The sequence below is a fragment of the Urocitellus parryii genome, chromosome 6 (genome assembly GCF_045843805.1).
Source record: "Urocitellus parryii isolate mUroPar1 chromosome 6, mUroPar1.hap1, whole genome shotgun sequence".
Classification (NCBI taxonomy): Eukaryota; Metazoa; Chordata; class Mammalia; order Rodentia; family Sciuridae; genus Urocitellus; species Urocitellus parryii.
In genome coordinates this window covers 68,851,263-68,879,103 of record NC_135536.1, presented here as the reverse complement: position 1 = coordinate 68,879,103, position 27,841 = coordinate 68,851,263, and the positions used below count along the sequence as shown (strand labels likewise).

General features: G+C 38.1%; 1 protein-coding gene across 1 annotated transcript in view; it reads right to left on the bottom strand.

The window, feature by feature from the left end:
* The window catches only part of Kcnh5 (potassium voltage-gated channel subfamily H member 5), a 280,612-nt gene extending 255,083 nt beyond the window's left edge, over positions 1-25,529 (bottom strand). The window contains exon 1 of the mRNA XM_026385185.2: positions 25,457-25,529. Within this exon, the coding sequence (XP_026240970.1) occupies positions 25,457-25,529 (73 nt within the window). The remainder of the gene's footprint in view (positions 1-25,456) is intronic.
* Between the last annotated feature and the right edge of the window lie 2,312 nt (positions 25,530-27,841).

The window sequence follows — 27,841 nt, the reverse complement described above, 5'->3', positions numbered from 1 at the left end:
ATATGAATACACAACCAGTGTAATTTCACATCTCATACAACCACAAGAATGGAAAGTTATACTCCATGTATGTATAATATGTCAAAGTACATTCCATTGTCATGGATAGCTAAAAAGAACAAATTTTAAAAATTAAAAAATAAAGGGTCTTCTTTTAAAATAAAATTATTCAAAGATACTACTGTCTACCACATATTACACAGAATTTAGAAACTGCCAGTATTACATATAAGAAATATCTCTGCTTTATTAATATAGAAAAGTAGGTTTGCTTCAGGTATAAAATTAACACAAAAAACAAATATCTTTTTGTATCAACCTTGATTGAAAAATCTAATCATTTCAAGCAGCAACTTTAAGCAGTATTATAGATAACATTACAATAAATTAAAATTAATATTAAAATATTAACATAAAAATGAAAAATATTTTAAAATAAAAATCTTTAAAGAGTAAAAATTCTAAAATGAATACAGTACTCCAAACTTATCTCAAAAAAAATCTCCCTTGGGCTCATATTCAGGGTAGTATACTCAAAATAAAAATAGGCTTATGAGTAGCAGACTTGAAGTCCTATCTCAAAGTTAGTCTTTATAAAAATAATAATGCAATTCAACATTTGCTAAGTAGTAGTTACTACTTAAAATGGATTGCTCTTGATTAGACAATGGAATAAAGATTCATAAAACATACCCTTGGCTCTCAACAAATTTACATGTTAAGAAAAATAAGTGTATAACAACCAAATCCAACTTAGGAGAATAGATACTAATTCAAGAAGCACAGAACAACATATGAGAAAAAACCTTTTAAGAACGCTAGGAAAAAAAAAACAAAAATGGGCAGAAACTGGTAAAAAAAATTAAACACTGAAAAAATAGAGATAATCAGGTGAGACACTCATTTAACTATGTCCATCCCAAGAGGATTTCCCAGTTTGGACAGTTTATTGAATGATATGGCCCCAGCAGAAATGTCTTTTAAGGCGAAGGAGTCAAAGGCCATAGTCCTAACTACAAAAGTACAAACTAGGAAACTTCTAAAAGAAAACATAGGAGAAAATCTTGCAATATGGAGGGAGACAAAAATTTCTTATATAAGATTCATTTAGCAATCACCATAAAAAAAGATGCCAAATTAGGCTTTAATAAAATTAAAATCAACTAAGTATTCAAGGATACTGTAAAGAAAATAAAATAGAAAACTACAGCCTAGGAGAAAATATTCACAATACACACATCCAATAAGAACTCCAATCCAGAATATATTTTTTAAAATTCCTACCAAAGATCAAACAACCTAATCGATAAAATAAGCAAATGACTTGAACAGATATTTCACTAAATAAGATATGCAGTAGTAGTAAGCACAAAATATGACTTCACAGTCATCAGGCATGAGGGGGGTGACAACTAAAATCACTGTGCTATACCACTGCTCAACCACCAGAGTACTTACAAAGGCTAACACCACAAAATGAGCATGAGAATCTGAAGCAATTGGATGACTTTATAAAATGCTCATGAAAATCTACAATGGTATGATTGCTTTGGAAAACAGTCTCTTGTACAGTTAAAAATTCATCTATGACCCAGAAACTTCACCCCTAGATATTTATTCAAGTGAAATAAAAGCATATGTTAACAAAAAGACTTGCAGAAAAATGTTCACATCAGATTCATTCATAGGAGCCAACACATTGGAAACAATGCAAATGTTCATCAACAAGAGAACAGATTCCAAATTGTGCCATATTCATACAAGAAATAACACTTAGCTCTAAAGTGGAACAAACTTCTGACACAGTTAACAACATTCAGGAATCTCAAACACATTATGATCACCAAAAGAAGCCAAATACTTAAGTAGGTATACTGTATAATTTCATCCATATAAAACTTGAATACAGAGAAAGCTAATATAGTAAAAGGGATCAGAACAAGGATTTCTTTCTTTGTTTATGATAAATTCTTAAGGTAATGGATATGCTAATTACCCAGAACAACAATTTCTGAAGGAAATAAACAGGGGACTCATAGGAAAAAGGCAAAAAAAGAACATTCTGGGAGATTTCATTGTTCTCTATGATGGTATAACTTGCACAGGTTAACGTATTTGTCATTGAACTGTATACTTGTAATCTGTGCATTTTACTGCATATAAATTTAAAAGAAAACCCAAGGAGGAGAGTGGATAATCCCTTTTGACCAGAGAATCAGGAGTTTCAGGAAAACAGTGATATATCTGAGCTGAGGCTTAGCTATGAGAATGGTAATATTATCTCTCCATGGTACCTACAGCAGTTACAGTGAAGATCAAAATGAGGCAATTGCTGCAAAAATCCTTCAGAAAGCATAAACTCCTCTATAAATATATCATATTTTCCTTTATATGTAGTATCAATTATAAATATGATCATCAAAAATGTCCTTTCCCCTCTTATCCCAGGCCAGTTTATCGTCTCTAATCCATAAGCTCTCCACTTCATGATCAGACAACTATGGCCCAGCACACAGCCACCCAGTCTCCCTGCTTTAACTCCTGATTTTCACTCTCATGCTCAAATTGACCCCTTGAAAGCCTCCTCCATCCTAGCCTCCTCAGGAATCCAAACAACTTACACCATCAAATCTCCAATCCCCTTCCAGACTTACAGAGCCCTCTGAAATCTAGCCTCACCTTTCTACTAATGCAAACATATATCTCATTACTATTAAAGTCCACGTGCCTCTGCAGTTATGTCCGTTTCTTCACTGTGTTCCCAAAACATGCTTACTCATGATGCTCACTACTCAGTCAAAACACTTTCCCGCCACCTTTAGTCTACCAAACGTGGTACTTTTCACTTGCGATCCTCCATACTTACACACCATTTCTTCCCCTTCTCAACCCCTTAACATCTACTTTTATTCAGATGTGAACTGGCATGTCTTCAGGGCATCTTTCCTGACTAGGTCACATCTATTGTTACATAATTATTTTTTTTTTGGACATGATTTACCTCTTCTGGTACTCTTTAGCAACCCAGTATTTTTCAGACATTTTTTTTAACTGAAGCTCAATTGTAAGAAACAAATAATAAGGTGTAGACATACACAAAGTGTGTACAGGCATGAACACACATGAACATACAACTGAAGAATTTCTGACGACAACGCTTACTGCATGACATGTACTCTACCATTTTCTGTTCTGTTTCAGTTTGAGGTGTGTAAGTCAAAACCCATTACATCAATTTCACACCTCAATGAAGGGTTGCATCTCATGGTTTTAAAAACATGTCTGAAGCAAACCTCCAAAGCTCTGCAGGCCTCCCTCTCTCATAAACAAACTTGTTTTTAAAGACAAGTGCTAGGTTTAAATCAGGAGCTCTAATTGTTACCAGTCAACTCTACAATTAAAATCCTACCCTTCCTTCCCCATCATACCACTCTTAATAGCTCTGCAATGGAAAAGCAGGGTCCAGCTCAGCAGCACCCAATGATCACTACCCATTTGTTGTCAATAACATTATTTCACTTATATGCCAATAAAAATAACTCTGCCCGATAACAGAATTAATAACAAAAGCAACTATGAGTAAATCATGTCCAAAAAAAATAATTATGTAACAAGGGATGTGACCTAGTCAGGAAAGATGCCCTGAAGAGTCATGCCAGTTCACATCTATATAAAAGTAAATGTCAACAGGTTGGGAAGGGGAAGAAAAGGTGTTTAGGTATAGAGGATCGAAGTGAAAAGTACCATGGTTGGCAGGCCAAAGGTGGAGGGAAAGTATTTTGACTGAGTAGTGGGCATCATGAGTAAGTATTTTTGGGGAACACACTGTGCAAGGACTTGGGCCTGATGTTGTCCCTGCTACCTGCAACCCAGGAAACAACTCCCTCTCCCTTCTACTGATCGCTCACAAACAATAAGCCAGAAACTTACAAAGCCCAGACTACCAAAGGGAGAAGCAGCAACTAGAACACATGTTCCCTAAATTCTAATTCTTGCCTGAAAGATCTGTAAATTCAAACTCTTTCTAAGGGAAACTGTGTCTCTTTTTTTGCTTTAGATAGAAACATAGGAAGATTAGGCATGAAAGGGAAGACCTAAAGCAACTTCCTGCATGGAAGATTAATTCTCCTTATTGGCTTCAAGGCAGACTTGTGTAGGGGGAAAAAAATGAAAGTTTTATCAAAAGTGGCTAGTGGATATTTTCCATTACTTCAAAATCATTTTTAAAAAATCTATTGGATCTTAACCAATAACACAGAATAAGAACAATTTAGATATCTGCCAGGTATGTTCTATAGTATCTGTTTGCATATTCAATCAGACCTAGAAACTCAGCATTTTTTAAAACCAACTTAAAGTTCAAAAGAATAGAAACTTGCTTTCCATTCATATTTATACTTTATGATTGAGTTCAGTAATTTAGACCATCAAAGAGTGACATCATTGGACCAGTCCTCCCCAGCCCCTACCATAAAGCTTTAAGGATTGCTTTTTAATAATATGCACTCCGGGTCTATGAAGGACAAATAAAAGAACTGTTCCTATCATTTCTGAATGTTTTATAAAACCATAGTACAGTAAATTAGCCATAATGCTAATATAAGAACTCATCAACTGATAAATGTTCATAATAATCAAAATACCACAAAAATCCCTGTCCCAAATAGTCTCTCTACTCTTGGATCCTCTCTCAATGCTACCAAGAGAATAGCTGAAAAACCTGGGGAGTTTTAATTAGGTCACTGGTTTTCTCATACACCAACTAGTGATAATGATAACTACCACTCTGGATAATTATGGAGGTTAAATAATTGATAACGTCAGCAAAGTTTTTACAAACTAACTATTGGAGCAGAAAGGCTTTATAAAATATTATTGTATGCAAAATTCTTTTCTAACTGTGTCATATAAGCAGAGAAAGTTTGGAGTGTGGGCAAGATGTGTGTGTGAATGCATATATAAGAAAAAAACATTTAAAAATTGAACCCACAAACCTACAAAATTATATTTATCAGTGAGAACTAAACTACAATAAAATATTTTAAAATGAGAAATACATGAGACAGATTTTTTTTAAATAAGACCAAACTAGATGGAAAATGCCAAAAACTAAAAGATCTATGACCTTCTTTTGTAAATTTGTCCATGTGTTAACTGAAACATTCTATGTATATATGAAATAGTCATATGATTGTTCCATTCCCTGCAACCATAAAACTTCTTGTTTCAACAAATGAGAAATCTAATATTATTAATAAATATTAAGAACAAGATAACAAATTAATTAAAATTGCTTCCCAGAAAATTTTAATTTCCTTTAGTTTTTAAACATAGTGGAGAAAAGAAATCTGATTTCAGAGAAATAACTTCTCTGTAGAGCAAATGAGCTGCAATACTAGAAAGTGAGACTACCCAGGAGTTTCAAAAACATGAATCCATTAAGGAAACCACCCCGAATTCTCAGGGCCCTCACCCTGAGAGGATGAAACTAGTTTTAGTTTGTTCTCACTTTCTTAGTACACATGGAGCCATGAATTCTGGAAAACCCAACCTTCCTTAATACCCAGGCTGCTCTGGTCCTTGAAGATATTTACAAACATTTAATCTCCAAATGGTTCAAATATACACTGCAGTCCTGTATGGGGAGCCTGAGGATCAGGGCGTTCTCCCTACCAGCAGGGAGGATTTCAGAAGCTGCAATTCCACACATCAGCAGATTCTTGAATGAATTCCTATAAGAGGTGTAGGCTTGAGAAACATTATATTCTTTCAAGACCACCCAGTGTCCTCTAAGAGGTGGACCTCAAATAAAACAAGTACTTTTTTCTCAAGAGTTGGAAGGTTAAAAACCAACTCATAGGCCACTGGTTCAAAATGGTCCCTTAAGGCCATCGGAAAAGTTAAAAAAAAATCAAAAAAATTTTTAATATTTATTTATTCATTAGTTGTAGTTGCACACAATACTTTTATTTATACGTAGTGCCGAGGATCAAATCCAGGGCCTGACACGTGCTAGGCGAGCACTCTACCACTAAGCCACGACTCCAGCCCCCAAAAAATCAAATTTAATATACAATGTTTTAGGAGACACACACACACACATACACACCTTTTAGAAGCAGAGAGAGAATGGCAGTTACCGGAGACTGGGAAAGAGAGATGGATAGGAAAAGGGGAGACCCCAGCCCCCTCAAAACCCAAGTCCGGGCAGTTTTCCCAAAAGGATGAGATATTGGGACAGAAGTACCTCAGGTGCATTGTGTGGAGTTGTGAAGTGTCTGAGTTTGACTGAGGCTTAAAAATCTTGGCCTGGGGACTCCCCAGCCCTGTTCCTGTTTGCACACTGCCCCAATAGGTATAAAGTTATTATCAGATTATTTCAGAGCAAGGTGACTACCATTATTAATAATATATTACATATTCCAAAATTACTAAAAGCGAAAATTTTAAATATTCTTACCACAAAGAAATGACAAACACTTTAGGGGACAGATATGCTAATTAGTCTAATGTGGTCATTCCACAATGTATACAAGTATAAGAACATCACATTGGACTCCAAAAGTATATACAATCATGAATTTTCAATTAAAAACAAAATTAATCTTTTAAAAATGGCTCCCTGTGAACGATTATCAGTGTTGATCAACCTTGGCTGCATATTTGCTTGAGAGGGGGGTGGGAAAGATTGGAGGAGGACACAGGAGTCACCCACCCAAGACACCATACCTGTTTTAATTAGTCCGGATTGGAACCCAAGTATTAATATTTATTTTTAAATCTTCTCAGGTGGTTCTAATGTGCAGCCAGGGTGGAGAGGCACTAATCTAGTGCAATAATTCCTAAACGCCGGCAGCTGCAATAGAATCTTGTCACGAGTGTCAAAAATAGAGATTGCTAAATTCTAATGCAGATGCACTGAATTGACTCCCTCGGGATAGAATACAAAAATACAGCCATAGAGACAAGTCTCATGCTCCGTCAAGTTTGGGACACTTTGATCTGGTACCATACTACTCAAAATATTCATCGGGCATCACCCAGAAGTTTATTAACAATGCAGAACCTGAGACCCACCCAAGACCTTCTGAACCAAGACCTACACTTTAACAAGGTCCTCGGGTGATTCCCAAGCACGTGAAAGTATCCTCCTCGTGCAATCTTGCCTTCCTTTTTGACTGGTGGAAAAGCAAGCCAGGAAAGTTAAAGGACTGGCCTGGTGGACCTAAGTCAAGAGTGTCCTATGTCATTAACATGGGGAAAACATGTTGGTGTCATTCCACAATTTCAGAATTCATTGGATAACAATGAATTCACAAGCTACACCACTTTTATCAATGGCAGTTCACTGAATACTTGTGGGTCACCTGGTAGTCATAAGCTGGGCAAACCCAGGTCGTTTCATTCCAATCTTAATTTCCATTATCTAGAACACTCAAGTCACACATACTTCACACAGTAATATATAAATAAGTCACAGAAAGACTAATAAAGGGTTTAATGGACTCAGGGCCACAGATGCTGAGTCAAGAGTACAGGCAGAGAGAGAGAGACATGAATACAGAGCCAAAGAGTCACTGAAAGTGGCCAGATAAAGATTTTAATGAACCAGTTCTGCAGCGCTGTCAAAGCAGAGGGTCCAGAGAGATGGCAGTTTCCGTTTCAGAGTATCAGCTCAAGGTGTCAGCTTGGAGTCAGCAGTGTGCGATCATCACAGGCAGGAGAAACCTGACGTCGGTGACGGGAGAGGAGATCAGAGGTTTGTCACTGTGGTGATTTTCCTGGGCAAGGCCCATAGTGAGTGACCAGGTCATGGGGTCAAGGTGTCACTGTGATCTGTCTCAGGGGGCTCCTCTTTTTATAGGACTCAAGTGAGGTGTTCTCATCAAATGAGGTTGTTAGGCTCCCAAGTCTGGTGTTCCTGATATGATTTGGTAAGTCCACTTGTCTAGATACTCCTTGATGAAGTTTGATAAAATGGCACATGTAAGTTCTTTATCAATGTGTGCCTTGTGGTGGTGCCAGGCAGACAGAGGTTGTTTACTTGTATAAACAAGATGTGTTGTCATTCTGCCTTGGCACCTGGACTCAAAATGGAGTAGTTCATGGAAAACTACTGCTTTACATTATGGAGTAGCTCAGGTTTAGGTACAGCCTAAAACCTGCTATTCTTTTCAAAGAGTAATCAGAGCAGAGCATGTCTCTCTCTTCACAATGTAGAAAAATACTACATTTGCCAGCAAATAGATGGATCTGAAGACTATCATGCCAAGTGAAATAAGCCAGTCCCAAAAAGCCAAAGGTTGAATGTTTTCTCTGATTTGTGGAAGCTAACCCACAATAAGAGGGTTGGGGGGGGGGAGTGAGGGGCAGAATAGAAGTTCAATAGATTATACAATGAGGAATGGGGGAAAGGGAGGGGGGATAAGAAAAGGAAAGACAGCGGAATGAACCTGACATAATTTTCCTATGTACATATATGAAAACAACACAGTGAATCCCACCATCATGTACATCTATCTACAAGAATGGGGTACTAACTAGAATACAATATATTTCATGCTTGTATAATTATATCAAAATGGATTCTGCATCATTAATAACTAAGAAGAATCAATAAACTTTTTAAAAGGGGGAAATCCAATAGGGGGGGAAGACAGAACTAAACTTCACCATCTAAAACTTTCTATTCTATCACACCGTTTCAAAACTTCTGTCCAAATGTTTGTTTCGTTTAACTTTTAGTATAAGGAGACACGTCTTTATACAATAATTTCTTCAGACAACAGGAAAATAACCCTATCTAGATTAATAGCACTAGACCCAGCCCAGACCGAGTGGGATCCAGGCTCACAGGGCCTGGGTCCACCCCTCCACCAGCAGGCACCCACCAGAGCTCAGCCTCCAACACAGGACCATCTCTTCCAACCAGCAGATTGACCTGGGAGTCCAGACCTGGCCCAGATCCATCCACACCAACTTGCACGTGACCCAGGTCCAGGGTAGGTCCGAGTTCGTCCCTCGTCCAACCTGGAAGCCAAAGCCTAACCCACTTCCATCTTGGGACACTGCAGTCATCGCCATAGTCTTCCCCATGCAGTAGCCCATAACTTTTTGACAACAGCTGCATATCAGAGCAGGCATAACAAAGGGAGTGTGAGGCCAACTCTTTCAGCCCCATCTCTATAAGACATTGCATCCATCTTGGGGCACCTTAACTATTATCTCGAGTTACCTTGGCTATTGCCGCCACCACCCTTAGATGCAGTAGCATACATTGAGGGACACCAACAGGGTATGGAAGCCCAACATCAAGGTGAGGTAAAGACAATCTGCATGGGTACTACAAGAACATAGGAAACAAACTGTAATATCTCAGATGCACATTGCAAGAAAGGAAGACACATAGACAATATGAAAAAAACAAGGGAGGATAATGCCCCAAACAAACCAGGACACTAAATAACAGAACCTATGGACAGCGAAGTTGATGAAATGTCTGAGAAGGAGTTCAGAAGATTCATAATTAAAATGATCTGTGAATTAAAGAATGACCTAAATGAGCAAAACAGGCAAAAATTGATCATTTCAACAAAGAGATAAGAGAGCAAACACAGGTAGCAAAAATTACTTCAAGAAAGAGATAGAGACACTCTGGAAAAAAATAGTCAGAAATCCTTGAAATGAAGGATACAATAAATCAAAAAAAAAACTCAATAGAAAGCATAGTCAACAGACTAGATCACTTGGAAGAAAAAAATGTCAGATAATGAAGACAAAGTATACAATCTGGAAAATAAAGTTGATCAACAGTGAAGATGGTAAGAAAACCATAAACAGAACATGCAAGAATTATGGGACAGCATCAAAAAGACCAAATCTAAGAGTTACTGGGATAGAGGAAGGCACAGAATTTCAAACCAAAGGAATGCATAATCTCTTCAATAAGATAATATCAGAAAATCTCCCAAGCATGAAGAACGAATTGGAGAGCCAAATACAAGAGGCTTATAAGGACACCAAATGTACAAAATTACAACAGATCTACACCAGGCACATTATAATAAAAATTCCTAGCAAACAGAATAAGAATAGAATCTTAAAAGCCACAAGAGAGAGAAATCAGATCACATATAGGAGGTGACCAATTTGTATCTCAGGAAATTTTTCAACCCAGACCCTCAAAGCCAGGAGATGGTGGAACAACATATATCAAGCCCTGAAAGAAAAGGGATGCCAACCAATAATCTTATATCTGGCAAAACTAAGCTTTAGAGTTGATGATGAAATTAAAAACCTTCCATGATAAACAAAAGTTAGAAGAACAATCTGTGAGGTGAATAGACAACCTGAATCTTGGGAGCAAATCTTTACCCCCTCACACATCAGATAGAGCACTAATCTCTAGGGTTTATAAAAACTCAATAAGCTAAACACCAAGAAAACAAATAACCCAATCAGTAAATGGGCCAAGGAACTGAACAGACACTTCTAAGAAGATAATATACAATCAATCAACAAATATATGAAAAATGTTCATCATCACTAGCAATTAGAGAAATGCAAATCAAAACCACTCTAAGATTTCATCTCACTCCAGTCAGAATGGCAGCTATTATGAAGACAAACAACAATAAGTGTTGGCAAGGATGTGGGGAAAAAGGTACACTCATACATTGCTGGTGGAACTAAAAATTGGTGCAGCCAATATGGAAAGCAGTATGGAGATTTCTTGGAAAATTGAGAATGGAACCACCATTTGACCCAGCTATCCCCCTCCTCAGTCTATAACCAAAAGACTTGAAAAACAGCATACTACAGGGACACAGCCACATCAATGTTTATAGCAGCACAATTCATGATAGCTAAACTGTGGAACCAACTTAGATGCCCTTTAATAGATGAATGGATAAAAAAAATGTGGCATATATACACAATGGAATATTACTCAGCAATAAAAGAGAATAAAATCATGGCATTTTCAGGTAAATGGATGGAGTTAGAGAAGATAAATCTAAGTGAAGTTAGCCAATCCCAAAAAACCTTATGCCGAACGTTTTCTCTGATATAAGGAGGCTGATTCATAGTGGGGTAGGGAGGGGGAGCATGGGAGGAACAGACAAACTCTAGATAGGGCAGAGGGGTTGGAGTAGAAAGAAGTGATGGTGGGATGTGATGGTCATTATTATCCAAAGTACATGTATAAAGGCACGAATTGGTGTGAATATGCTTTGTACACAACCAGAGATATAAAAATTGTGCTCTATATGTATAATAAGAATTGTAATGCATTCCACTGTCATATATAAATTTAAAAATTAATTAAAAAATAGATTAATAGCACTACATCCTAGTACCATTCCTAAAAGAAACTCAAACCAGGAGATCAATAATCCTGACTGACAAAAATTGGGGGAAGAAGAGAGGTTATAGCCAGTCAATAAGAGCACCAAAAATCATTAAAATGTTTCTTTCCTTTCTACAGCAATTCTGGGGAACACACTGGTTTTGGTTTTATGGTTTTGGATTTTGTTTTTGTGAAATTATCCCCTTTTTGCATATAGAACTTCCCAGACTTAAAAATGGGTGCAGGGAAGAGAAGTAAATAGAGAGAAGGTCAAATGTTCAAACTTGCAGTAACATATAATGAGTAAGTCTAGAGATCAAATAAATGCTCAGCTTTTGTAATATAGTTAATAATACTGTATTGTATACTGAAAAGAAACATTTGAGCTCTTACCACAAAGAAACTGTGGGAGATAGTTACTTGACTGTAACATTGTCATTTGCTTGACTGTAGTAATAATGTCATTATGTATATGGACACCAAAACACTGTTATACAACTTGACGGTATACAGTAATTAAAAAAAAAAAAAAGACGACAAAGAAGAAGAAATAAATGAAAGACAGCAATGGAACACCTTTGTGGGGGTCATACTCCTGCTGTTTCTCCCTCTAAACTTTTTTATGCAAAGTATCCTATAGAGAAGTATTTCAGAGTATTAGCAGGAGTTTTCAGATATATTTTAAGAAATGAGAAGACACCCAAATGAATTCTACAGTACAAAGGAAGACAGAAGTACTCAGGGTGGAGGTGGGAAGGGAGAGGACTTCACAAAATGAAGAAAACGCTTTCACTAATTGACAGCTTTGCCAAGGTCTAGGGCTCCCTCTGAAGAAAGCCAATTGGATTTTTGCTCTGATCATATTCATGTAGTTGTCATTTTGGAGTCCTCCTCCTGGATCTTGTCGCTGCCATTCTGAAAGCCCTCAAGACCTGAGACACAACTCCTCCAGCAGAGACAAGGTGGGGTCGGAATCCAGAAGCCAACTCAGGGCTTTTTCCAGCTGCGTCTTGTCACTGAAGAAGGACCAAGTACAGCACAGTCCCATGCAATCACACCCAGGACTCTGCACAGTCCTGATTCAAAAGGGCTCAAGAACAAACATTCCAAAAATTAGTGACCAAGAAGGAAAATTTGAAACTGAAAAGTAACACAAAAAAACTCATATAGACGTCTGGAAGAGACTGGTTGAAGAGGCCTTTTCAAAAATCTGATTGCCATGCATTATAAAGTTAGATATGAGTTGGGACTTTGATTTGATTCCAAAGTTTACTTTGTTTCCCATCTGGTAACTTGTGAATTTAAATTATGGAATCTATAAAATATTTAAAATTTGAAGCTACATGTTTCTAAACATAGGAAAAACAAGACTGTCCAAGGTAACTACCTGGTATGTGATATCTCCTTTCTGAACTCTGCAGGTAGAATACAGAAATCTGCCTGTACCCAGCAAAGTTAAGCGGGGTGTCCTTGGCTGCAGTCTTCTTTTCTTCAAACAAATGAAAAGGGAGCAAGATGACAAAGTGATGACGCAGGTGATCTTTAGAGCCTCACTCCAAAGATGGCCTTCTTCCAATTCTCCCATCTCAAGGAAATCTTCCCTACCTCCAGTGATACCCAGATGCTGGAGCCAAAACCCTGGGAGTCATCTTTCACCTTCCTATCCATGCCATCTAAATCATTACTAAGTCCTTACGATCATTCTACCAACAAAACATGTTGGACACGTCCATTTCTATCCACCTCTACCACTGCTATCCCAGACAAGCCACCATCACGACCTTCCTGGACCATCGGAATAGCCTCCTAGCATATCTTCTACTTTAGCTCCTTCTCCCTCCAGCCCTGAACAAGCAATCACTGTGACCTGCAGGTTTGTGCAGTATGTGTGGGATATAACGCAAAACTTCCCCCTGTCTCTATATTATATCCTCTATAATCTAATTGTATGAGACTTTTAAGTTTCATACACTGAGCCATTCATTTTCTCTTTCCCTCCTTAGCTTTACACACATTTTGTTCTTTGCCTGAAATATGCTTCCCATTTATCTCATTACTTCTGACTTTGGGTACCGATTTAACACTATTTCCTTAGAAAGGCCTTTCTAACACTATTTTCCAATCAAAATTAGTCTCTGTTAACACATGATCACAGGACCCTCCCCTTTTCCTTCAAAATGCTTGCCCACAATTTCTTTTTGTTGTTGTTGTTGTTGTTGCTTGAAAGTTAATCCTTTTAATTTTTCCCTTCTAGTTTATGTTGACAAATTCATTTTTAATCTTTTAAAATTAGACAGCTACAGGGGTTTAGGATGTGGGTCAGGTGTTTCTGGACTTCATGATCTTTGGAGTAAAAATACATTCCTTTAAAAATATTACTTGATTACCTTTTGCTAACAAAATATTTCTAGTATTATCTGTTGCTTACCCACTAAAGCTGTGATTACTTGTAAAATTTTATTTTTAAAATAAGAAACTTAAAATGTGTAATTCTTCTTAGCAATTCAGTAGATTTTTAACATTCATGAATGTTACAAAATCCTTTGGGAGAGGAAGTATTAGAAACATAAAAAACAAACAAAAAAGAAAGAAAATAAAACAGAAACACACTCTACTTGTATAACACATGGTAGTTTTCAGGACTAGGTCAAATTCTACTTCTTATATAAAATCTTTTCCCCATAATCATCCAGCTTGAGTGAGTTTGACAATTATCATCTTCATTTGTATATCTGTCTCTCCAAGTAAATCCTCAAGGGATTTAAAGCCCAATTATTGCCTTGTGTATTTCACTGATAACTTTTTGCTCTGCTTTCTCTGTCTTTTCTCGTTAGTGTGATATTAACATATTCTAGATTAATTCTGATCCTCCCTAGGTTTCCATCAGAGAAACTTAGTACCCTTTTTGTACTCGAGAAAATTGTGGTTTCCTTCACTGTGCATTTCTGCTTCATGAGTCCCATTGCTTGATCATGAACTTGATCATGATTTCACACTTGCTGATGGACCTCTCCTGATCTTCTCATTATCACTTGTTGCCCACGATTTCTAATTACATATTTGAAGTGGGTTTGTGGAATACCTGTTTCACCTACCAGGCTAAGAGATTCATAAGGTCAAGAATCATGTCAGTTTGTTCATCACTATGTATCCACAAATGTTTGAAGAGTGACCAATCAAAAACTTTCTGACTCCTATTTAAAGTCACACCATCAATAAACAACCATAAAGCTGTGCTTAGATACTGTCAAGAATGTGGATAAGGACTAAGCTAGGCATATAGAACTGACCACACAATAAAAGAAGAATAATAGTGTTCCCAAACAGAATTCCCTGCATTTTTGAATGGCATCTGGTAACTTGTGAATTTAAATTATGGAATCTATATTATTTGTTTAAATTTGTCTTGTGAGTGATAGCTACAAATATATTTAAGTTTCACATAACAGTAATAGAGCAATCACTGAAGCATACATAGCACATTTTATTTGGGTTAAATAAAATCTTCATGCAGATGGCTAAACAAAAGCATAAATAATTTATATGTCATGCCCACATTCACAATGTTGATCTCTGGTTTGTGCATTGCCTGTTTCTATGTCAATAACCAAATACAGAGCTGGTTTCTTTCATATCCCTACAAAATACACCTTTACCCTACAATTCTATATCCACACAGAAAAGTGTACAGACATGCACTTTGTGCTTTCCACAATGCGACTAATTATTATATAATAATATTGGCAACATTAAACAGACCATCACTGTGGGAGTTTGAAATATGCAAAAAATATCTGTTAATTTATTCAAACTTGTTCAGCTGTCATCAAAGATAAAAATATGCCTCCACTTTTCATCTCCTTCAAGATCAAAGGTACATTTTTAAGTTTCTGTGTTTCTTTGATGGCATTAACTTCATCATTCTTCCATCCAGCCAAACTGGTTCAGAATGCATGAGCTCCTTTAACATATGTGCCTGAAATTCTAATGGCAGGGACAATAGAAACTTTGTTAAAATATTTTCTCCACAAAAAAAAAAAGTTCAAGAATTCAGTTTCTACTTTTACTAGTTGGTGTTTTGTTCACAAGAAAATGAATTTCTAAAATGTATATTGGCCAAAATTATTAGAAGCAAAATGTAATTCTAATAATGTTTAATAATGACTGATATGATTCATAGACTTGTAATACAATAGAAAATATTCACCATGATGTAAATAATGGCAAATTTTTACTGAATTCTGTTATGATGAAATTTCTTAAAATACCTAAAAAGCCTTCAGACATATGCTAGTTACATAATATTGAGGAATAAAAGCAAAATAAGTCAAGATATGTTTATCAGGAAAAAGGATATGACATATGTGGTGCTCAAGCATCATTTTAAATCCTGAAAATGACCAAATTTTCTTTTAGAAACGAACCACATTTTTTCTGAAAGGACTGTACTTTTCTTTGAAGCTTACCTTTTAAGGCAACCAAACACTAATGGCAAGATAACTGATAAAGAACTACAATTAAAAGACTAATGAAACCTGCACACATGGCACAAATGCAGAAGAGAAGCTTTTCCAAGTGCATTGCAATCCAATAAATTTTCTAAATCTTTGTTCATTTTTTTCTACAATCTATGCAAGAGAAGATAATTGTTCTAGAGAAAAATATGCTCCTACAGATTCCATTTCCTCCTTGGGCCAGTCTTCACTGGGCCAATTACAAAAGGGGGCTAAAGGCCCTGCTTCCTTCTTCAGCTTCTTGAAGAACTGCTAGGTTCTGAGGTCACCATTGCTGATGCTTCTTTTGCTCTAAGTAGTAAGTTTTGTTTGGGGGTGGAGGGAGGTGGGCAGGGTGAGTCATTTATTCATTTGGTTTGGTTTTTTCTCCAAGTTAGTAAACCATTGATAAAGTGAACACAAATGCTTTTAAGTTTAACCTGTATTAGGAAAGTCTCAATTATTTATTACTTTACTTTCTTGAGGTTAAAACAAAAAGAAATAGAAAAAAAATTTCTCCTACCTTACCTTATGTAGAAAAATATGAAAAGGTGACTGTGTACTGAGTCCTTCCTCTGATGCAGTGTAGTGCAAGATCTGTGACATCTGTGGCTTCACCAAATCTCTCCAGCAACACTGTAAGGTAGGTGTTGGATTCCTGGAGAGACTCAGTGTGTCACTGCAAGCAACGGCTCGGGCCAGGACAGGTATTTCTGAGCCTTGGAAGTGCCCTTCAGAGACCTAGGAAGATTACCAGCAACCTGGACTGTAGTTGCTCTTGTGGAGAAAGAGGTTGCTTTAGCAGCCAGGAGGAGAAATGTTCCACATTTCACTATTCACTCTTGGAGATCTTTGGTTTCTGAGTTCAGCTAATGAGGCAACTCTTGTTGCTCTTTGGTCCATCATATTTATAATGCATTGGCTGCATATGAGGTCAGTTATGGTCAGTTTCCTGCCCTGAGATGAGTCAGTATAGTGAATGGCACAATTTCACTTACTCTACAAACAGCACTTTCAGGAAATATAAGAGAAATAGATGGCAAAATTCTTACCCATAGGATTGAAATCAGGTTGGGGGTAAATCTAATGTTCTACTGAGTGGGAAATCAAAGGCAACCCTAAGATTTTAAGGATAAAAGACAAAAATATTAAAGATGCCCTTGACAGACATGAGAAAATACCAAAGAACACCCATCTGTTTGAGGCCAAAAGCAAACATTCAGTTCTGGGCTTATGGAGTTTTAGATGACTTGGGAGAAGAACAAAAGAAATTCCATATATCACTGCAAACACAGGACTGGAGCATGAAGTTTAAATAATGCAGAGCAAGCTTGCTCTGAAACACATGGCAAAGGTTTAAAAAGAAAGGAAGGGAAAACCTCAGTGGCTGGCTGATCTTCAGGAGGTCAAGGAAGGAGAAGGAAAGGGAGAAGAGAGGAGAACCAGAAAAAATCCAGTAAGAAGGGCAAGAGAACATGTAGGCATGGAAGCTAACAGATGCACCTGTTAGAGCGCCGGGGAGTGCCATATTAAATCCTGCAGACACAAAAATATAGATAAAGAAAAAGGCCTCTGGGTTTACAAGAATGCTCACTTATAATCTTCTAGGAAGTTTCCACATTAGGAACTAGATATAAATTAGCTGCCACAAGGTATGGAAGGAAATGATGACTCGAAATTAAATGTATTAAACAACAAAATCATAATAATACTAATGACATGGATATGGTGCTTGTTATGTGCCAGATACTATTCCCTGCACTTTGCTCATACTATGTTATGAATCCTCACTCTAACCTGCACCAGCTACATACTATTGTTACTTGATTACACATGAGGACACCAGGTACAAGTAAAGTAAGTTAGTCACAGTTAGTGAATATCAGCCAGGACTCAAAAGCAGGCCTACCCTAACCAATGTGCATATTGCCTCTTAAGGAGAAACATTATTCTGTCATTGTGTTTATTTTGCATTCTCAGTACTAGATCAATGTCTGGCACACAGTGGGCACTCAATAAAATTTTGTTGCATTAATGAACAATTAGCTATAAAAGACATGAGAGTCAGGCAAAGAGGTGGGAGTTGTTTTCAGGAGACTGACTCTGAAACTATTTAACATCCAATGTAGAATTTCTCTATTTTTACGATGCTGCAAATATATGAAAATAAACCCATTGTGCATCCCTTACCCCAAACAAAAAAGGTGCTGAAGACATCCAGAAAAGCCCACAGAAAAGGCTTCCAGAAGAAAAAAATCAGGAAAAAAAGGTTAACATTTCCCCTCAACCCAAGTGGGTTGATCAATTTTTAGTTTAATTCAGCAATTTGAGGCTGGACTGTAAGTGCTTTTACCCAAGGCAAAACTTTCAGAAGATACTTAAGCAGGCAAGGATTGATTCCCAGAGATAAAATTTACCATCAATAACTACTAAATGCAAAGTTGTTAAAAATGTAATCAGAATCTACAAAACTGTAAACAGTTCTGTCTTATATAAAATAGTCCAGCATTTAAGCCCTTGGAGATTAAAACAAAAATGATTAGAAAATATTTCAGCTTCACATCAAATTGGAATAGGAGACAGCAGTTATATATCATTATAGCTATAAGCTGCTATGATTGTACACTTAAGCTCAGATCTCACATCTCTTCTCTCTCAAAGTCCATAAGACTTTGTGCTTACTGGTCGTATGTCTATGATTGGATCAGACCCAAAAAGAGAAAGAGAAATATTTTCAATAGAATTTCAAATAGCTTTTCAATCATTCTTCCTTTCTAAATTATCTTGCCCATTTGTTTACTTACCTTTCTCCATTTGCAAACTTAACAAATCACAAAACTACCATCAAGATTGTATACCTGTATGTCACTTCATTAGGTAATCATATTCACATATAACCAAAAACTAAAATAATACATGGAATACTTATTTCTATGACAATAATTATCACTGCCTTCACTTGATCAAATATCTTTTAAGACTCAGCCTTTCCAATATTAACTTCTGTGTTATATAAAATAAGAATATTTAAATGATTACTTGTAGTCATTCTTAAATTATGAAAGGTCATGTCAGGTATTGTTAAGCTAAAATATTTAGGGGAACATGCTGAGAATTGTTCTAAAATCCTACTCTATTATTGGAAAATGAATATGTTTTATAAATGTTAATTTCTTCAAGCCCATCAACCCCAATACTTTCCTTGACTTCAGTTTCCACAACAATAAATGCCATGGGTCTCAGGCTTGTTATTCATGTTTATCTGATTTCACAACATATCTCTTTCATTCAAAAAAGCACTCTATGGCATATTTTAACTTTTACCATTAAAACCAACTTTATATGGGACATTTCAAAGCATCTCTCAACATAGTTTCCAACCCTATTAAAAAAAATAAATCCCTAAAATCAAAATTCATTTGCTGGTTCATAGGAATTAATATATTTCCCAATCATATGTCTTTTAGAGTTTAAAAACCTGGAGAACTTTGAAAATAATTTTTTGGGGGCTTTGTATCTTACTTTTAAAATTTGAATGACTTCAAAACACTAGAAAAACATAACATCCTAAATCTGTGAACTATCTTCCAATAAAACTAAAGCATTGTTGGGCGCAGTGGCACACTCCTGTAATCCCAGTGGCTTGGGAGGCTGAGGCAGGAGGATTGAGAGTTCAAAGCCAGCCTCAGCAAAAGTGAGGCACTAAGCAACTCAGTGAGACCCTGTCTCTAAATAAAATACAAAATAGGGCTGGGGATGTGGTTCAGTGGTTGATTGCCCTAAGTTCAATCCCCAGTACCAAAAAAAGAAAAAAACTAAAGCATTGTTATGAACTGATTCTGCCTCTCAAATTTAATATAAATTATATGAAGACATCTGGTAGAGGAAGAATTTGGTTGAAATAGGAAATATGTCATCATATTCCTGGTAGGGAGCATTATACCTAAGGCATTTTTCTGCAAAACTTTATATTTCATATATATTGCCTAACAAAGTTTTATCCACTAAAGTAAATGTTCTATTAATCTAAAATATTTGTATTAATATCACATTCCTTTAGTCATATGATGTTGTTTGCCATGCAGTAAAGTAAATTTTAATAATTAAAAGAAAGAAGTACCTTACTTCATTGAACTTTTCTGTATTACATTTTAGATATTTTCTTCCAAGAACAACAATTAACTATACTGACTCCCAATTAGATTGTGTGGGGGTGGAGGGAAGGAGGGAGAAAAGGAAAGATACTGACTACTGGTTCACCTGTGCCAGAACCTACAGTGACCTCTTGTGGTACAGGATAACTACAGAACTTGGGTGAATATCACAACCTTTGCAGAGGCTCTATCTGGGGAATGTGGAAGCACTGATTCTCCAACCCAGGAAATGGCTATTCATCACAATGAAAGTAAAGGTAAACATTGACTAAACTAAAGGGTTTCTTCCTGGAAAATCTACTCAGTCCTCATCAATTAAAATAAACAAAATTACTCCCTTCTATTAAAAAATAGTGGTTTTACATAGGCTTTTTTAGTAGGTCAGTTAAAAGATGGCTAGGTAAATGGATTTCTTACACATCCAACTTCTGGAAGCAAGCAATAGATAGACAAAGAGGCAGATTTCTAGTGCAGACAACAGTGTCCAGGGGTTAGCAACCATGTAGTCAGCAATGCTCTTCATTCATTACATAATGCAATGTGGGCTGGAAAGCCGGCCACTACCCTCTGGCTTACTTACCAATATAATTTAGGAAGTGGTCTGTATAATTTCAACCTCTTTGCTATTTTAAATGTTAAAGTGGTATATTATAAGACCTGGGTAAACCAATGCTTCAAAAACACTATGTGGTTTTATCAATATTTCCTGAATGGTGTCTTAGATGTTACAGAAAGCCTTTCAAGAAAAAAAAATCAAGAACCTTATAACAAAAAATCCATTTGCTTTCCACCATTTATTTTAAAGTGGATGATGCTTAAAAGTTATTACCCTTTGGTTTTGTTTTTAAATCACTAATTCTGTTTCCTCTCTTATAGGTTTAAGATCTCGGTTTTTACAAATATCAATTATAGCACAAAAACAATTTTTCTACAAGTAAAAGATGACTGTAAAAAACTGGCAGAGCAACCCAGCTACCTCTAGAACAATGGAAAATTGGGGAGATTGAGCTTCTCCTTTTGAAAGATGAGAGGTTCAGAAAACACTATCTTCTCTGTTTTTTTTTTTCTTTCCTGAATCCTTTTTTCCTCTAACGAGAAAATTACTTCTAATTTTCATAAAACTAGAAAAACATCTAATTTTTCACAGTACTTAAAAATATTGAGAAACAGTCATTGATTTCTAATAAAAAGATGTTAATTTATAGTTAGAATTTTTCAGAATGGAAACCTAGTTTTCTGTCACCCAAGTGAGTCACTTCTGCCTCTTCATTAAGGAATCAAAGACAACATATGACATAATCAGACTGAGAGCTACAATTTTTTTTTATCTTCTTGATCAAAAGGTCTACCTAAAAGTCCTAAAAACAATTCCTTTCTTTCAGGTATTTAACTTGTAACCACAAGTTTACTGCTCCCTACAGCCCAATTTATACTGATGAATAGCTTTCATAAATAATTAAAATTTACATAAGGGAAGAAATCCTAATTATGTTCCATAGATCTAGTAAGTACATACTTGAGGCAGGGACCTTGTGGGAGGCACTGCTCAGATGTAATGAACTCATACATTGTCCTCAAGCCCTTCCTTCCTAACAACTTCTATTGATCCCACTAACCAAAAATTTATCTAAACTTAACTGTGGTTGATAACATTAATTTAATATTTCAAAATAAGTAGTACAGAGGAATTTGAATGTTCCCAACATAAAGAAATGATAAATGCCTGAGACGACAGATATACCAATTACCCTGATCTGATCATTATACATTGTTTACACATATTGAAATGTTACACTATACCCCATAAATGTGTAATTACTATGTCAATCAAAAATAAAAATATATTTAAAAATTTCTATCTAAACATTTCTATTGCCCCTTATACTTCTCTACTTTCCAACTTCTGAAGTAAGAATGTGCTCTAATTTACTAGAATCACATGTAAAGAATTATTATAATTTCTTTTATTTGTCTACAAATGATCTTAACTTGTCTTGAATCTTAAAAGTAAAGAGAGGAATTCCCTACTGGTCTTATTTTGAGATTTGGCTACAAAGCATGTGTGTGTGTGTGTGTGGATATCCATCCTACTCGGTGGCTCTCATTATTTTATTTTATAGACTTTGAATCAACAGTAACAACTTGCAACCCTTTTCTGTAACAGAGTCCACTAAAGAAAATAAAAATCCAATCTCAAGAGGTGTAAAATAACAGCAAATAGGCAATAGTTGCTACTTGAGGGAAGGCAATACTACAGTTTTCCTGGGAAATTGCAGCAGAGGAGTTTGAAACTTTATTGGGAAATTCTAAGGTTTAAAAGCTCTACTCAAATATGCCATACTTCTGGCTCCTTTGTTCTGCATCATCAAAAAGTTCTCTGATGGATTTCTAACTGACTGAGATTTCTGTTCATTAGCTACCCATGGGCAAAAATAAATGCCTGATGTTTTCTCTTTGTGCCCCTTTCCCTTTCATGTCTAACATCTCTTTCCCTTTCCCTTATCCATTCCCCTCTCCCTCCCTCCCTCTCTCTCTCTCTCTCTCTCTCTCTCTCTCTCTCTCTCTCTCTCTCTCCCCCTTTGTGTATGTGAAAAAGCACGAGTTAGTTTGCTTCCTGTGTGTCTTGTCTCTGTGTGTGGGTGGATGCCTGTTTATCTATATGTTTCTATGTCGTGTGTGTGTGTGTGTGTGTGTGTGTGTGTGTGTGTGTTTATCTGACTCTCACTACAAGATCTGATCTTTTCATAAGAAGAAAAGGACATTGTACCAGGAAAAATTTAAAAAGCTTTTCATGGGGATACAGGTCAATATACAGTACAAGTCTCTGCTCAATTCTTAAACAGATTGGGAACTGGCTCTTTTACTTTCCTTTGTCACCAAAGCTCTGCCAAAATGTCACCTTCAATGTTGTTAAGTTATGGACTAACAAAATCTTCATTGTGGAAAACAAAACCTGATCCATCTATCAGAACCCTGAAGAAGTGTTCTGTTAATCTCAATTAAACAATCTCATAAAATAAATATTTCAATTTATCTGTCATATCATATAGAAATGACAACTATGGGATACTCCAACATGAAAGTGTGGACTAGTACTGTAATTCTCTATTTCTGAAGAATTCCTGTGAAAGAAGTACCGAGACTTTTCAGCACTTATTAAATATAGGTGTGCACATACATTCAAGTTTCAAACACATTTCAAATGAAGCTAGGAGTTTCAAGTAGCTATTCAAAGTTAACCATAGGCAATTAGAGGTGGGATTTTAAAATGCCAAAACAGATAAATTTACACTCACACTTGGTGTTATCCATGTAAAGAAACATTAAACCACCAAAACAATTATGAGCATGAAGCGTGGAAAAGATAAAATATTCATCAAGTTGGCTGGTAGACGTAAAATGGAGGCAACTGAAGCAGATATTTCTGGACCATATAAGGTAAACCTTAATTTCATGCTATATTTAAAAGCAAAACATTATAAAAACTGGCTCATAATACCAGACTGTATAAGAAGTTTCAACCCAAGATATTATATTAGTAAACTTCAACCAAGGAATTTTCATCTTCATTCTCTCTACCAAGCAGAGTTACAGAGTCTGAGTTTTGTTTCCTAAGGGCTTCTCTGGAAAGTCCTCTCACAGACCAAATTATGTGGAGTTGAAATAACCCAAGAGGATGAGAAAGCTGAAATAATACTCATTCGTCTTAAGTAACTGATTCCAATAACCTTTAAATCCCCCCAATGATTGGTTATTCTAACAGTAACATTCCTTCATATTCTAAATCTATGTATAGTATTAGCACAAGTAAGTAATGTACAAGTTTAGAAATTACATGCCAGTATGAATTTACATTTTACACTGTAAAAATTGAAAATTCATATGAAATCACACTGGAATGCTAAAAATATTATAGGTATTAAAAATGTATACAAGACTAGGTTATATTAGTTTATTTTTTCAACCCAATTTTAAGACAGCCTCTCTAGACTTCTATAACACTGAGCATTGACCAAAGTGAAAGAAATAAAGTCACAAACCTCAGATTAAATACCAGTCAGAGATTTAAGGGAAACCTTATGAGACAGATAGTCCCTAAAACAGAGGAAATATTTGCAAGCCTAGTATTAGAGGAGATCCTAATCTAAGAATCAGTATAATCTACGAAGTCAGAAAAAACATCATTGCATTTGATTATTTATTATCATTTAAGTGTGCCTCTGACTTGCCCACTAGGCAGGAGCTTCTTGAAAACAGGAGAAGTGTCTCAATCACTTTTTTTTCCAAAGGACTCAAAGAGTGTTGATTGTATAAGGCACCCAAATACATATTGTTTCAATGAGTGAATGAATAAACAAGGAATTACAGAACTGCATAGAGTATTTCCACTGCTTTGTTCCAAGGTCTACTGTACTCCATATGCAGAACTGTCTTTCTCCTTTTCTCCTAGCAAGGGGTCTTCAAATAAAATAACAGGCCTCTGAAGGAAAAACTTTACAGAATACTCCATATATGTTGCTTACATAGTTAAAATTATATAAAGGAATTAAAAACAAGTAGAAGATACAGATTTTAGTAAAAATGCAAAGTTTATAATAGGGTCTCAAACGTGAACTATACAGCTATTCCTATCCAGACTATCTTGTAGGAAGTACATGCCTAAGTGATATTTTAAAGACACTTTAAGACAAAACCTTCATATCAGTAGCCAGGTAGGATGGCATTTTTTAAAATCTCTTCTCCAACTGCATTTAAAGCACAGGAGCTACTGCTTCACGTCTACATTTCTCTGCTTAAGCCAAATGAAATATATCATATAGATCAATGCACAATGAAAAGAATCAAAAAAGAAAGAAAGAAAGAAAGAAACTTTAAACACAAATTTGACCCTAGTAATTCCTTCCCATTTTTCAAGCACTCTTTTTTCAGGTTAAACTGCAACTACTCTCCCTAAGACAGGATATCTTTCAGCTGTGCCAATTGTGACCAAAAGCCCTTCCAGAGACTTAAATCTGATTAAGTAGCCACTTTCCTTTCGCAGCCATTCCCAATTCAAAGGAAATCCTTCCTCAGAGATTAACTCTTAAAAATGTGGTCAGTTTCTGCAGGCTACTTGGGAATAAATATAAGAAGAGGATAAACAGAAAGACAACCTTCAGTAAAGCGAAATTTCACTTCTATTCTCCGGATGTACCTATACTCTACCCACCCCACCCCCTTCCCTTGCTCGGGGCTCTGGACAGGTGGGAGGCGGGGGAGTATGGCTCCCAGGAAGGAGATCAACTAACTTTCTTCTGTCACCTCACTCCCACCCCGCGCCCACCAAAATCGGGTCCGACTAGTAACTGAAACCACCAGGAAAGACTCCCTGAATCCCCCTCCCCCCTTAAGAGAGGGATGGGACGGGGGGAGCGCGCGGGTGGGATGGAAGTGGGGGTGTTCTGAACTGCAACTCTCCTTACCACTGGAGCGCCTGACGATGTTCTCCAAAAATGTGTTCTGCGGTGCCACCAGCCCTCTCTTGCCCCCCGGCATCCTGGGTCTGGAGAGCGGCGGCCAGGATCCGCGGCGGGGGAGGGGGGGAAGCAGGAAGAGAAGGTGGAGGAAGAGGAGGAAAAGGTGGAGGAGATGGATCCGAAAGAAGAGGGGGCGCGACGGCGGCGGCGGGGTCCCCTGACTGCGTCTCCAGCCCGACCCGGATGAGCAGCTCTGGGGAGGAGGACCAGGCAGTTCATGGTAGTAGCGCTCCCCCGGCCGCCGCTGCCCAGACTGTGGCGGTGCCGCACACGGGGCTCGGGAACTGCAGGCTCCGCCGGGCACAGTGCGCCTGCGCCGCCCCCGCTGTCGCTGTCCCGCCGGTGCTGATGCTGGGGCTGCTGCTGAGGCTGCTGCCGCGGCGGCGGTCGCCTGGGCGCGGGCTCAGCATTTCTCCCACTGCCCCGCGCCCCGGGGCCAGGGGAGAGAAAGAACAAATTCAAGCCCCTTCTTAGCCCAGATAGAGAACCCTTACTGCGCCTGCCTCTCCGGGTCTCCTAACCCACCCCGCTCGGGCAGCTGGATCACAGCTGCCCTGCGCTGCCCAACTTCTGTTGGGCTGTGCACCTAGTCGCCGCTCCTCTCTTCCCGAGGATCGAGGCTAGCGCCCGCTGTCCAATAAACGCTTTAGAGTGGAAGAAGAGAGCGCCAGGGAGGGCAATGAGAACTTGGAGGGGTCACATCTCATTCTCCGGCCGGTATCCTAAGCCACCGCAGCTCCCACGAACGTGGCTCCAGCGGCAGAGGTACCGATGGACTCCCTTACCAGCCGAGGCTGAGCGCGGAGTAGGATCTGACTGGGCGGTGCGCGGGGACGCAGAGCGGCCACCTGACGCTGCTACCGCCCCCCTCCGGGCTTCAGCGCCTGAAGCCTAGACGGAGGAGCTTTCTGCACCCGGTCTACCCCGCAGCCCCGAACTGGAGCCAGATTGAGTCCCAGGGCAGAGCTGGCACCCGGAAGGTCCCTCTGCCCTAGGCTAGGTCTGGCATACTAAAGAGCAAGGATCCTCACAGGGGACCTTCCCCAAAGGCTGCTGAGCGCCAGAGGCGAGCAGCAAGCCTTATCGCCACGGCAAAGTTGCAGAAAGGGATTTCATTTGACGCAAGGAGTAAAGGAAGAGTGTGGCTAATCCCCACCAAGCGAGGCAGTGGGACAGGTGGCATTTGTGTGGGAAATCAGTGAAGGCTGTGAAGACGAAGCGCTCAAGACTAGGGCAGGGGCAACCCCCTTTCCACCACCGCCGCCACCACCATCATACACGTTCAGAATCAGTGGAACGGGTAAAGCGGTCCAAAAGCCAGGGATTGCCACGGAGAAGAGAAAATTGCATAAATGCGAATAGAATGGGGAGAAATGGAAAGAAAGGGGGATCGCAAGCCGTGGCACCTTCTTTTAGCTAAGCATTGGTCCTCAAAGCGGTCCGCTCCATACTGGCAACATCAGTATCACTTAAGAACTTGTTAAAAATGCAAAGTTTGGAGCTTTATCCCAGAGCTAGGCAGCAAGGAACTCTGGGAATGGAGTTTAACCAACTGTTGTTAAGGAGCCTTCCAGTAAACATGTTACACAGTCAAGTTTGAGAAGCCCAGCAAGACTTCCCCTCGAGTGTCTCCACCTGGACCTGTGGACTGTATAGGCAGGGTCAATAAGTGGAGGACACAAAGTGCGCTGGAGCGGAGTCAGTGCTTTGTGACAGCAAAGTCGTGGGTGCCAAAAACGAAAGGTTAATTGGATAGATGCGTCCACTTTTGCTGGGTTCAAAATATTAGCGCCAAGTGATCTTGGTCAGGTTGCCAGAAGCAGAAGGCATTTCCTGGGTTGTGGTCGGGGTAACATCTAAGACACCTGCCTTGGGGGGACTTTGTAGTCCTCAGGGGACTTTGTAACTCACCCTTTTACCATCCTCCTCCCTACCCTGCGTGGGCCCACCTTCCTCCTTTACTCCTCCCTCCCTCTCCAGAGCACGCTGGGTAAGGACCAGCGCCAGTGGTCCAGAGATGGCGAAACAGTTAAATGCACAACCAGACTTTAACTTAGGGCCGTTTTTTTCCCTCTCCTCTCTGAAATTTCCACCTGCCCAGCCAGATGTTGGGCATCTGAGCAAACCAGAAGGTTGACACAAAGCAAAAAGTGGTTTGTTCTGCTAAGATTCTTTGGGGGGGGGGGGAGAATATATATATATATATATATATATATATATATAGAGAGAGAGAGAGAGAGAGAGAGAGAGAGAGACACTAGATGTAATAATACTAGACTATTCTAGTTTTCTCCTGAAGCGTTGCAGGGAAGGTGAGTGAATCCCCCTACA